The 13,766-nt window shown below is 43.3% G+C and overlaps 1 protein-coding gene across 2 annotated transcripts in view; it reads left to right on the top strand.

Moving 5' to 3' along the window:
• AP4B1 (adaptor related protein complex 4 subunit beta 1) overlaps window positions 1–13,766 on the top strand; it is a 61,301-nt gene that overhangs the window by 129 nt on the left and 47,406 nt on the right. Inside the window, exons 1-4 of one of the 2 annotated variants that reach the window (XM_089681075.1) lie at window positions 15–126; window positions 4,862–5,013; window positions 11,436–11,660; window positions 13,470–13,600. In XM_089681075.1, the coding sequence (XP_089537201.1) occupies window positions 4,901–5,013; window positions 11,436–11,660; window positions 13,470–13,600 (469 nt within the window). In that variant the 5' untranslated portion in view covers window positions 15–126; window positions 4,862–4,900. Of the gene's footprint in view, window positions 1–14; window positions 127–4,861; window positions 5,014–11,435; window positions 11,661–13,469; window positions 13,601–13,766 lie in introns of those variants that run through there. The other variant, XM_089681074.1, reaches the window with a different exon arrangement.

The raw sequence follows: 13,766 nt of genomic DNA, 5'->3' as shown, positions 1-13,766 counted from the left end.
CGGGCGGGGGCACGTAGGGATAGGGCGGAGTTTATGTCCAGCTTCTCCCGCCAGTAGGCTTTAACTGTTTCGTGAACAGAACGAGTGTTGGCGATGTGTAATGGGAAGGAGGGGTGAGGAGCTCAGGTAGGGTACATTGCATGGGCAGGTTAAGTGGTTTTCTGTGCATACCTAGTATGTTGCATTTACTAATGTGTGTTGGGTTTGGTGGTGGAACACAGACCAATCTCTAATCTAGGAATCTGATCCCTCATGTAAACACAGGGTCTAAATCTCATATAAGCCTGATCACGTTAAATGGAATTCTACTCTCTTGCCACATATTTATTTATTTCAGGTACTTACATAGCACTGTCAATTTACACAGTGCTTTACATATATATTGTACATTCACATCAGTCCCTAACCCTCAAGGAGCATACAATCTAAAGTCCCTAACTCATATTCATACATATACATACTAGGGCCAATTTAGACAGGAGCCAATAACCTACCAGCATGTCTTTGGAGTGTGGGAGGAAACCCATGCAGTCACAGGGAGAACATGCAAACTCCAGGCTGGTGGTGCCAGGGTTGGGATTTGAACTAGCAACCCTAGTACTGCCTGGTGGAAGTGCTATCCATTTAGCCACTGTGCTGCCCTAACACATATACTGATCATCCATACACTGAAAGGTAAGGGGAATAACATGGATTATCTCTTTACAGTGGCATCTGAAAGTGGGTGAGATATATTTGGTGGCAAGTGACCATGTTGTCCCTGAAGTTGATCTGTTGAAAGCAGAAAAAAATAAGTGAGAGGATTTGAGCGACTTTGACAAGAGCCAATGCGTAATGGCTAGATGACTGGGTCAGGGCAACCCCAAAACTGCAGCTCTTATGGGATATTCCCGGTCTGCAATGGTCAGGACCTACCAAATGTGGTTCAAGAAAAGATAAACCAGCAAGTCCGTGATAGGGTCATGGGCAGTCAAGGCTCATTGATGCATGTGGGGAGTGAAGGCTGACCCGTGTAGTCTGATCCAATAGAAGAGCTACTGTAGCTGAGATTGCTGAAAACGTTCATGCTGATTTTAATAGGAAGGTGTCAGAATGCACAGTACACTGCAGTTTGTTGTATATGGGGCTGCGTAGTCGCAGACTGGTAAGGGTGCCCATGCTGACTCGTGTTCACAGCCAAAAGCACCTACAATGGGCACGTCAGTATCAGAACTGGACCGCAGAGCAATGCAAGAAGGTGGCCTTATCAGATTTATTCAAGAATGGTTTTCGAGAACACAGTGAGTTTGAGGTGTTGACTTGGCCTCCAAATTCTCCAGATCCCAATCCTATTGAGCATCTGTGGGATGTGTTGGTAAAAGGTGTCTGATCCTTGGAGGCCCTACCTCCTAGCTTACAGAATTTAAAATATCTGCTACTGACAGCTTTGTGCCTGACATAGGCGTAGCATCAGGGGTCTAGTGGTGTCCATGCCTCAACAGGTTATAGCGGGTGGACATAATGCTATGGCTGATCAGTATATACATCCATGGGCAGCAGAGTTTTCTGTGCTGACAGCACACTTCCCTCCCAGCCTGGCTGGATTAGCTCCTTATGTGATTGTAGATACACTATATTGCCAAAAGTATTAGGATGTCTGCTTTACACACACATGAACTTTAATGACATCCCAGTCTTAGTCTGTAGGGTTCAATATTGAGTTGGCCCACCCTTTGCAGCTATAACAGCTTCAATTCTTCTGGGAAGGCTGTCCACAAGGTTTAGGAGTGTCTATGGGAGTGTTTGACCATTCTTCTGAAAGCACATTTGTGAGGTCAGGCACTGATGTCGGACGAGAAGGCCTGGCTCGCAGTCTCCGCTCTAATTCATCCCAAAGGTGTTCTATCAGGTTGAGGTCAGGATTCCATGCAGGCCAGTCAAGTTCCTACACACCAAACTCGCTCATCCATGTCTTTATGGACCTTGCTTTTTGCACTGGTGCGCAGACATGTTGGAACTATTGGCGCTTTATAAATCCTGTATAATAATAACAGGAAGGGGCCATCCCCAAACTGTTCCCACAAAGTTGGGAGCATGAATTTGTCCAAAATGTCTTGATGTGCTGACACCTTAAGAGTTCCCTTCACTGGAACTAAAGGGCCAAGCCCAACCCCTGAAAAACAACCCCACACCATAATCTCCCCTCCACCAAACTTTACACTTGGCACAATGCAGTCAGTCAAATACCGTTTTTCTAGCAACCACCAAACCCAGACATGTCCAACTGATTGCCAGACAGTGTGATTGGTCACTTCAGAGAACACATCTCCACTGCTCTAGAGTCCAGTGGTTGCGTGCTTTACACCACTGCATCCAACGCCTTGCATTGCACTTGGTGATGTAAGGCTTGGATGCAGCTGCTCGACCATGGAAACCCATTCCATGAAGCTCTCTACACACTGTTGTGCTAATCTGAAGGCCACACAAAGTTTGGAGGTCTTTAGCTATTGACTCTGCAGACAGTTGGGGGTTTATTTACTAAAGCTGGAGAGCTTTAGTAAATAAATCAGCTTCTAACCTCAGCTTGTTCAATGAAGCTTTGGCAATGAAACCTGGAAGCTGATTGGTTTCTATGCAGAAGGGAGTCTGATTTTGGACTCTCCAGCTTTAGTAAATAAACCCCTTGGTGACTTCTGTGCGCTTCAGCATGCGCTGACCCAGCTCTGTCATTTTACGTGGCCTACCACTTCGTGGCTGAGTTGTTGTTGTTCCCAGTTGCTTCTACTTTGTTATAATACCACTAACCGTGGTATTATAACAAAGGGTGGATAATGCATCACGCTTCTGTCATGTTTGAATCTGAGAGACAGCATGCCTTCCAGAGGTGCCAGATGCTGTCCTGAGAAGTGAACTTTCAGCACTGTGAGCGTTAACAGCCATTGCTACTGATGAAAGTTACACTGTTCACCTGCCCCCTTCTACACTACACTGGGTGGTGGATATCCTGTCACTCATCTGTACCTCCTCCATTGATAGAATGTGGTGTATTGTGTGACAGTAGTAATTGGAGCAATATGATTGGAAGAGAGAGCAGAAGTGGATGGGTGAGCAGCACAACTTTTCTCAGTAGCAGTGTCTGCCAGTAATTCTCAAACCACTGGAAGACCGCAGCTCAGGGCAGTATCTGGCAACAATTAGGGAGGCATTGCAGTGACTTTAAACTTCAACTTGTCCTGGTTTTCAACAAAAACTGGTGATCATTGACCTAGAACACAATTTTAGCCACTGACCTTTGAGCTCTGCTCTTGCATACTTTTACTTGATAAGTAGAGATTAGTTTAGGCATAATCTGATCATAGTCCAAACCAACCTGAGTGAACCCACCAGAAAGCTGTCACCCATATTGGGCCAATCATAAGCAGCATAGACGTGCCCTACAGCTGCAGATGATTTGCCCATGACAGCTTCTAGTGGGCTCAGATTAAGATCCAAACTCACCTGAGCTCATCACTACAGGTAAAGTTACTCGCAAGGATGTATAGCTGGAATCAAGGGGACAACTTCAAAACTGTACCTCAGTAATGATATTTTCATTTTACGGTTTTCAAAAGAGCCTTTTATTTTGAAGAGTGGGTGGATGTTGTCATTGATTAATGATAGTAGCTCTGCGTTTGCATTTTCATCAGGATTTATAGTGGAATAAATGGATGAAGGTTTAAAGCCTAAGTTTACCTAAAAAAAAAAAAAAAAAAAAATCAGCATAAGGGATATTACTTATCATTCTGCTGCTCTGTCCTCCTCCTTTTTGCTGAAATCTTCCTCTTATGATGCCCTCCATCTCCATCACAGAAATCTTCAAGTTACTTTCATTTCTACAGCTTCTTTGAATGATACAGAGTTTATGAATGGAGGATAAGTGGATAAATTAAAGATCACTGCCTCCATTTAGAGACCCTGATTTATTCATAGAAACTATAGTGCAGCTTTTATGAATGGAGGAGGTAGGAGGAAAGGGTGGGTGTAGCCAGGCTCTCTTACTGAGTGTCGGTTACAGCCCCCCAGTTCTGTTATCCCTCACCACATCTGAAGATCATAGGGGCGGGGGTGTATCAGAAGAGGAAGAAATGGGACACAACAGCAGATGGAATACATCTCTCTGAAAGTAAGTAATGTCCCTTTATGACAGTTTTTTTTATTTTTTTGTTTTAGACAAACTTAAGACTTTAAAGCTGATGTTTGGATATGGGAATGTTTACATAGTTAATTGATCCTATGTGGACCAATGTAAGTATGTATATGATATACCTGCGTGATCTTCCTGGAAGCAGGAAATCACTGTAGTAGTCACAATACTAAAGTGAATGCCACTAGCTTCAGGGTCCTGTGCTGAGCAGCTGTCCTGCTGCATACTGAACACAGGAGGCCACTCACTCGGCACATGCACCTTTCGGAGAAATCTGCATTTTCTTAATGAATGCAAAATGTTTGTTGTTTGGACTAGGTAGAGATTGTGACATTACCTCCCTGCATCTCTGCTTCATCCAATGAGATAACACATTGCATTCATTGAGCAAATGTAAAGTGTTCTTTGATTGGTGCCTTTGCCAAGCAATCGACCTCCTGTGTTCATAATATGGTAGGGCAGTCGCTCAGCACAGGACCCAGAAGCTAGTGGCGATCACTGTAGTAGTGGTACCTATTACAGTGATGTCAGGCTTTTAGGGGGAACCTAGTATGGCACATACAAGCTGGACTTGTGTAACTATTTAAACATTTCCATACCTAAACTTCAGCTTTTAACAACCAATATCTGGGTTTTTCATTCATTTGTATTTCAGTTTATTCTTTTGAAACATGCTTGACTGTACTTTACATTTGGCAGAAGTACAACTCCAGGCGGTGAATCTCTGAAGTCTTCACAATGCCATACCTGGGGTCAGAAGATGCAGTGAAAGACCTTAAAAGGGCACTGTCTAATCCTCACATCCAGACAGACAGGCTGCGGTATAGGAATGTCATCCACAAGGTGATTCGGTAAGAAAATGCTAACTATTTATTACTGTCGCACAGCAATTTTCTTTAACATTGCTATATTTCTAACTTTCCAGAAGTAAAAGTTAAAAAAATGAAAGTAAACCCATTTCTGCTTCCCACAATTTCCAAACTGCTAATAAGTACTTGTGAAATACAGAAATGTCTTTTTTATGCAGAATATTTCACTTTTTTATGATTGAATTTCAGGTAACTAGTTTTTCTTAATCATACAGTACAGGACCACTGATTGCTCGGTTCTCTTATCTTCAGTGAGCAGATAGCCGGTGGCTCTCAGCAGTTCCTGAGATGCTGAGCCAGATGCTGGTCCATGCCTCTGGGTGGTTACCACCTTTTGCTCTGCATTCACACTTGAGCGATTTGTAGCTTTCAGCTCCAAAAAACGCTCAGACTTAAAAAAAAAAAAAAAAAAAAAAAATCAGTTGTTCTCTATGGTGCCTGTTCACACCTGATCATGTGAACAGACACTATAGAGAAAAATAGATTTTTTTTATGTTTTGAGCGTTTTTGGAGCTTGAAGCTACAAATCTCTCAAGTGTGAATGCAGCCTAGGGGTCTTCCCTGAGCCTGGACAAGCTGAGTGACGTCAATCAACAGTGTACTTTAGGCCACTGTCGGCTGAATATGAATCACATGAGTGCAGAACGAACTGCACTTCCATGATCCCCAGGAAAAGTGTAGCCAAAATAGTCTTGACCATGGATTTTTTGCTGCCATTTTCAAGTGAGGACACTGCAAACAAAGTTGTTAGGCCAGTCCATATCAGCCCTCCAACTCCAAACAATCCTCCGTTTTATGCTAGTGTCCTTAGTTGATAGACAACCTCTTTCTACTGTGAGCAGGTTTCTGATCTATATGCATGAGGTGATTGTAGCCGTATTAGTGCATTTGCGACAGAAACAATTGAGTACTGTCCGTGATGCTTTTTTTTTTTTTTTTTTTTTTTTTTTTTTTTTTTTTGCAGTAACATACAGTTTTCAGGACAAGCTTCCGGGGTATGTCCCCTTCTTTAAGGTCCAAGCAGTACTACTTTACAACGTTTTAGCAGAATGTTAAAAGAAACGATTTCTGAGGGGGAGAAAAAAACAAACGCACACAAACAAATGTACATAGCAATGGTTATACAACTAGGATTAGACTAGAGATAAGACAGAGCAAAGGCAAAGACTGGGGGGGTGTTTTGAGACAACACTTACAGAGGGGGTCGTAAAACATTTGGATAATGAGTGAGGAATCCCATGTCCAAATTAAGGCCATTATCTTTTGTATCAAATAGAAATATTTTCTTAGTTTAAAAGTTTTTTCCTTTCCTGGATAGTTTTGAAATTTTCTTTAAGATCTAAAATATTGAGGTTTTTCATAGTGTGGCCTGGTTGTGCGAAATGGTGTCCCACAGGTGTGCAGACGTCATCTTCTTTATGTTCCTTCATGGTATGTCTGTGCAAATTCATCCTTGTTTGCAACTTCTGTCCTGTTTCGCCAGTGTAAGATCCTTTGCTACATTTTCTGAACTGGATAAGGTACACAACATTACCAGAGGTGCAGCTGTATGATCCGCAGATATTGACGATCCCTTTCGAGTATCTGACACTTTTTGATATATTTGGTTGCACAGTTTGTAGTGTTTTTTATTGCAGGGTTTGCTTCTATTTGTGACATACTGTAATAATTGAAGGAAGTTTCCTACTGATTAGTTTTTCTGAGGTTGGGGGGTTGTCTAAAAGCCAGTATTGAGGGTTGCAGAAATTATTTCTTTCAGAGTTCCATCCTCTGTCATGATGAGTTGTAAATCTTTATTTTTCTTATTCCTTATAGTGCTGGGTTGTATGTAGTTACTAGAGGTACACGGTTGTTTGTTTGTTTTTTTTCTCTTTGTATTGGAGTAGATTTTCTCTTCAGATTTTCAAGGCTGTGTTTATGCTGGTGTTGATAGTTTTGTCCTTGTAACCTTTCTTATGGGAGGAGACTGCTAGTGTCCCGAGATGTGTATCTCTGTCTTTCGGGTCAGAACATATTCGGTGCTATCTGATAGCCTGTCTGTGTATGATGGTCCGTTTTGTGTGTTGGGGGTGGAAGAACTGTGGAGGTAGTTGCATCTGTCAGTGGGTTTCCTGTATATTGAGGTGTGAAGCTTGTCTTCCCTGATGTTTACTGTGGTGTCTAGGAGGTTGACGTGTGTGTTTGAATATTCCATTGCTAGTTTGATTCATGGATGAAAAGTGTTGATCAATGAGTAAAATGGTTTTAGTTTTGCTTCACCTTCTGTCCATATGATGAAAATATCATCAATATAGCGATTGTATCTGTATGGTTTATGTTCCATGCTGTTCAGGAATTTTTTCCTCCAGGTCAGCCATAAATAAATTGGCATATTGAGGTGCCATTTACTTCCCATCGCAGTACCCATACATTGAAGGTAGATGTCATTATTTAAAGCGAAGTAGTTGTATGTAAGTATGAATTCAATGAGCTGTGTAGCATCCTCAGCAGTGTATTTATGGTTTGGTGAGGATAAGGATCTGTATAAAAAAAAAATATCACAGGGAAATTTGGAGAACTCAGACATTTACTATATGACTAAGGACCACTCATGGTTTTTGATTGATTGAGTTACCGTATTTTTTGCTCCATAAGACTCACCTGACCATAAGACGCACCTAGGTTTTAGAGGCAAAAAACAAGAAAAAAAAATATTCTGAACCAATGGACTGCAGACATAGTACAGGGAATGACCAGAGACTGCGGACACAGTGCAGGAGATGACCAGAGACTGCGGACACAGTGCAGGAGATGACCAGAGACTGCGGACACAGTGCAGGAGATGACCAGAGACTGCGGACACAGTGCAGGAGATGACCAGAGACTGCGGACACAGTGCAGGAGATGACCAGAGACTGCGGACACAGTACAGGAGATGACCAGAGACTGCGGACACAGTGCAGGAGATGACCAGAGACTGCGGACACAGTGCAGGAGGTGACCAGAGACTGCGGACACAGTGCAGGAGGTGACCAGAGACTGCGGGCACAGTGCAGGAGGTGACCAGAGACTGCGGGCACAGTGCAGGAGGTGACCAGAGACTGCGGGCACAGTGCAGGAGGTGACCAGAGACTGCGGGCACAGTGCAGGAGGTGACCAGAGACTGCGGGCACAGTGCAGGAGGTGACCAGAGACTGCGGACCCAGTGCAGGAGGTGACCAGAGACTGCGGACCCAGTACAGGAGGTGACCAGAGACTGCGGGCACAGTGCAGGAGGTGACCAGAGACTGCGGGCACAGTGCAGGAGGTGACCAGAGACTGCGGGCACAGTGCAGGAGGTGACCAGAGACTGCGGGCACAGTGCAGGAGATGACCAGAGACTGCTGACCTTTGGGGAGGGAGGGGGAGCGGGTACCTGAATTTGACAGGAACCCGCTCCCACTTCCGCGGCGTTGTCTTTTCCTCTTCTTCCCGCGCCGGCTTCTGTGACAGCCGGGTGCCCACTGCGCATGCGCGAGAAGCGCTGCACTTTGTGAATGGCCCGGCGCCTTCTGGGACCTGTGTTCTGTCCCAGAAAACACTGGACCATTCACAAAGCGCAGCGCATGCGCAGTGGGCACCCGGCTGTCAGAGAAGCCAGCGCGGGAAGACTGTGCAGCGCTGGAGCGAGGAACAGGTAAGGCCTTGCAGGAGAGAACAGCTGAGTGGCCGGCCCGGTATTCTGACATGGCGGCGGCAGAAATATCGGACCGGCCGCTTTATATTCGCTCCATAAGACGCACTGACATTTTCCCCCCTTTTTGGGGGGGAAAAAAGTGCGTCTTATGGAGCAAAAAATATGGTACTTTGTTGGTAGCTGTTTAACTCTGCCTTTCTCTCTACCTATATTGCTCATGTACTTAATTTCTTTTCTCTCTTTTTTTTTTTTCTTTACGCTACATGATTGTACCTTTTGAAATGAATACTACAGCTGTGCCTTGTTTCTGTTGTATATTCTATTTGACGCTGTAATGCCATTTTGCGGTCTATTTCTTAAAAAAATAAAAACATTTGTAAACAAAAAATATATCACAGACAGTACTCAATTGTTTCTGATCTATATGCACTATGATTGCAGCTTCCACATCTGTAACCAGACACTGCCACAAAATACATCTAAAAATGGAAACCTGGAGCCAGCCTGTATTGTTGCTTTTGGCTATAGGACTGTGCGTGTGGCGCTCACCCTTGCTACAAAAGTATATTGTGGCATACTTAGCTGCAGAGAGGGCAGTGGTGATTTTAGTCCCAGTAGTTCCAGTCCCTGAAGACCATCTCATGCTTTTCCAAAGCAGGCAAAGTGGGGATTTCCATCTGATGGTCTATTCCCTGGGAAGATGCAGGTTCCCTGGTGTGGTTTCTTCTGATGCTACCACCCCCCTCAGCCTGAGGGTAGTCCTTTAGACATCAGGCATCTTTAGGGTGGACAGTGAGAGCATCCTAGTCCAGAAGCAGTGTGCTACATGACTGCAAGACTTATATTTTGCTGCAAAATGGCCTAGCATATACCACTTTAAACTGTCCAATAAAAGGTGTATTGCCTGCACACCTTAAAAAACAGCTTTATAGACATTTGTTATACAGCATAAGTGCAATGTTTTGGAACCACCAGGAGTCCCTTCAGCAGGCAAATGTGACGTAAATAATACAGGCAAATTATAAATACAATTTATAAATATTTATAGGTTATTTTTTTTTGAGTGCAGGTCCATGATTCCATCCACGCCCTTTATTTTTTTTTCTCCCCTTACTATGTTTCCTTTTTGCAGGTCTCCAGGTACCTCATACTCAGGTTTGAGGTTTAACATTTTGGATCAATAATTAAATTAATTATTACATGTACATATAATCCCCAAAAATACTACTTGCCTAATAATTGTGCACACAGTGTACTGACCAAAAATACAAATTGTATGTGTTAATGATTATACACTGTGTGCACATGTCTCTGAGCACTGAACACTTCTGGGCACTCCAGTTAGGTTACAGTTCTGAAGTATGACAGCACTGGAGGATAATGGATTCCTGGTAGCTGCACATTTGGTTCTTCTCAAATCTTTGGCAGTTCATTTGCAGATTTTGTATTCTCAACATGTTTCTTGCGACCCTGAGAGTATTTGCAATGAAATGTTAGATGGTTCTGTGATCAGATATCCCCAATATCTTAGCAATTTCAAGAGTGCTACATCCCTCTGAAAGACTTTTGACTTTTCAGAGTCAGTTAAATCTCTTTTTTGGTCCATTTTACCTGAGGAAAAGAAGCTGCCTAATTATGCACACCTTGATATAGTGTGTTGATCTCCTTCGGTCACACCCTCCCTCATTACACAAATACACATCACCTGATATGCTTAAATCCAATATGCATTCAAGTTTATACAGCATGAAGTTGGACAATATGCATAAAAATTATGATTTGGTCAAATTACTCACTTTCCTAATAATTGTGCACACAGTGTATATAGTATTTGTGAATCATCTACTCATTAATCCTAATTCATCTTTACTTCCACACTCCTGTGCAAAAATGCAGTATTCAGTGTGACCTCCACCAACCCCTGTGAGCATACTTTCACCTTGGTGGATGGACCAAAAGGTCTAAAAGCACCTACTCCCTTTTATAATAGCTAGGAAAAGCTATGACCAACGTTGAACACCACCAATCCATTCCATACAACGATCCTTATTCAGACAATATACTCAAAAAACATACATACATACATATTGCTCTCTGTGCAATTAAAATGAATTTATTTAAAAATATTTCACTAATGTGTTAAAATCAGGCTCATCTCAAAAGTATCTGTCTGGGAGCTACTCATGCCAACAGCTGCTGATAGGTGAGCTCTCCCTGGGCTCACATACTGTTTCACAGTCCCCTTCGGGTAGTCCCAAGAGCCCTCCTAACTACCTGGTCTCTTTACTCTGCCCTACGCATTACTTTACGATTGACATTATGCATGCTGAAATCTGGAGTTAGCTGTGCCCGCCCCTCTCCAGCCTGGCGCTCCAGTGAAAGGGCAGACTGGAGAGGGGGGCAGGATGCCTGAAGGGCAGACTGGAGAGCACTGACTAATTTAAAGATATCCCTCCCCCACCACCTTTTTCCTCTTGGTGTTCAGATACTTGTCAGAAGTGACTCATGTAGATAGCAGACAACCAAACCGCTGATAGAAATGGCACTTAGTGACCTGTACTGAGAGTACACACTATAGTGAGATATATGCTTTTTTCATATTTCCTGTCTGAGATTTACAACCACTTTAATTCTTTGCAATACATTTTTACTTCTAATTATTAAATTTACTTATATTATTTATATGCAAATTGAATTCTTTTGTGTTCTTTGGTTTTTTTAGACCTGGTTAAATTTTCTTTCATTGCAGACACATGACCCAGGGAGTGGATGTATCCAGTGTGTTCATGGAGATGGTTAAGGCCAGTGCGACTGTAGATATTGTACAGAAGAAGCTAGTTTACTTGTACATGTGCACATATGCTCCTCAGGAACCTGACCTTGCCCTCCTTGCTATCAATACTCTGTGTAAAGACTGTTCAGACCCGAACCCCATGGTGAGAGGACTTGCACTACGGAGCATGTGTAACCTCAGGTCAGTTGTAACCTCAGATCAGTGATACCTGATCTGCACATTATTATTATTATACAGTATTTATATGGCGCTAAAAGGTTTGCTCAGCGCTGTACATTATAGTGGGGGACAGAACATGAGACCATACAGTAACAAAACAAAACATGAGGGGGTCAAGGGCCCTGGCTCTTTTGAGCTTACAATCTTGGAGATCACATTTTAGCGTACTTCTGGTAATTATGTCATCAGTACTGGAAAAAGAGAATGCATGGGTCCATAAAAGCATTAACCTTGTTGCTTGATGTGTAACTATAATGTGGGTACTTGTGTTTACTATATATTACTCGTACTTAGCAGTATTGGTAGCTAGACATTTGTTAGATTCTGGCTGTGCAAGCACAAAACGTGCATGTCATACTTACCTGCTCTGTGCACAGAGCAGCCCCGATCCTCTTCTTATTGGGCCCTCCACTGGTGCTCCTGGCTCCTTCCCTTAACCAGTGCCTGCATTAGCAAGCCGCTGGCTATGTGGGCACTGGTGCATGGTCGTTCCCATAAGACACAGAGCTGCAGCTTGGTCCTGCCCCAACTCTCTCCTTATTGGCTCTCTGGCTGTGATTGATAGAAGTGGGAGCCAATGGCCAGTGAGGAGAAAGTGTCCTGGGACAGCCAAGACTCCCATGCACATCACTGCATCGAGAGGAGGCTCAGTTGAGTATTAGTGTGGCTGTGGGGGGAGCACCATACAGATGGTTTTTTTACCTTTATGCATAAAATGCATAAAGGCAAAAAACCTTCAGCCTTTATAACTACTTTAATTGTATGTAGGCTTTTGTATCATAAAAAGCAAATGTGTTGGAAGTTCATCTGTGCTTAACTTCTTCACGCCGCCCGAACGCAAATGTGCGGCCTCCCAGCGTCTGGGCCTAGACGCCGAGCGGCCGCACATTTTGCGTTCTATTAAAAAAGAACATATGTGCTGAGAGCGCGCACCCTGCGCGTTCCAAGCACTCATGTCTGGTACTTACAGAAAGGTCCCGATCTCCTCTTTTGATCGGGACCTTTCCCGATCATGTGACCATCACGCCGGTCACATGACCCTAAACCCGCCCCGCCTCCTTGCTTATGAACCCCTAAAAGGCCAGGAGGTGCCGGCGCCAAGGGGTTAATACTGTTGAACAAAGCTTGTACTGGGCTGATAAAATTAGAGGGATACTACTGGCTAAATAGTATGGTCGCTCCAGATACCAGTTAAAGTGGTAGTAAAGTCTGTTTTTACACTTGTACCTATAGGGAAGCTTATAATGAGGCTTATCTGTAGGCACTGTAAATGTCTCCTAAACGTGCACTGTTTAGGAGGTATTTACCTGTGTAGAGCACCGGACCATGAGCTCTGAAGAAATGGCATGGGCATGTGTGCCATAAGAAGAGACTCCCATGCGTATGCGTGGGAGTGATGTCATGGCGGCTCGGCCATTTAAGCCACTGGAGCCTACGAACCCAGAGGAACCGAGAGAAGATGGAAGCCCTGTCAGCAGTGACAACATGCCGCTGGAGGGCTTCGTTTTAAGGCGAGTTTCACATATAATAATGTGCTAGTATACGATGCTTACTACCACATTATGACATTGCCTTGCAGGAGAAAAACTTTTTTTATTTTTTTATGTATTTATTTTTTTTTTACAGTGTACTATGGCTTTAAGGCAGGAAAGAAAATCACAATAATTGTAGGAATTATTAGTGACCAAATGTGAGCTGTGATACACACAGCAATTAATAGGTAAAGTAAGCTAATTGTATTAACATATTCAATTTAATTTTTATCTCTAGAATGCCTGGCATTCAGGAATACATACAGCAGCCTGTTCACAATGGTCTAAGAGACAAAGCTTCCTATGTGAGAAGGGTAGCTGTGCTGGGATGTGCTAAACTGCATATTCAGCAAGGAGACATGGAAGTTGGTAAGTGTTGTTGTGTGTGTTTGTTTTTTTGTTTTTTTTTTGACAATGTTTTATTTATTTCTGCAAAGCTTCAGAAACAGGAGGCCTAGAAGCTTAGCACATGCAGGTGCAGCTGTCCAGAACAAAATAAAAATACAAAAACAATAGCCAACTTGAAAAGGTGTGT

This window comes from Staurois parvus, unplaced genomic scaffold (genome assembly GCF_062004578.1).
Source record: "Staurois parvus isolate SC_StPar_1 unplaced genomic scaffold, SC_StPar_1.0 ptg000258l, whole genome shotgun sequence".
NCBI classification, from domain to species: Eukaryota; Metazoa; Chordata; class Amphibia; order Anura; family Ranidae; genus Staurois; species Staurois parvus.
This window is presented reverse-complemented; position numbering and strand designations above follow the sequence as displayed.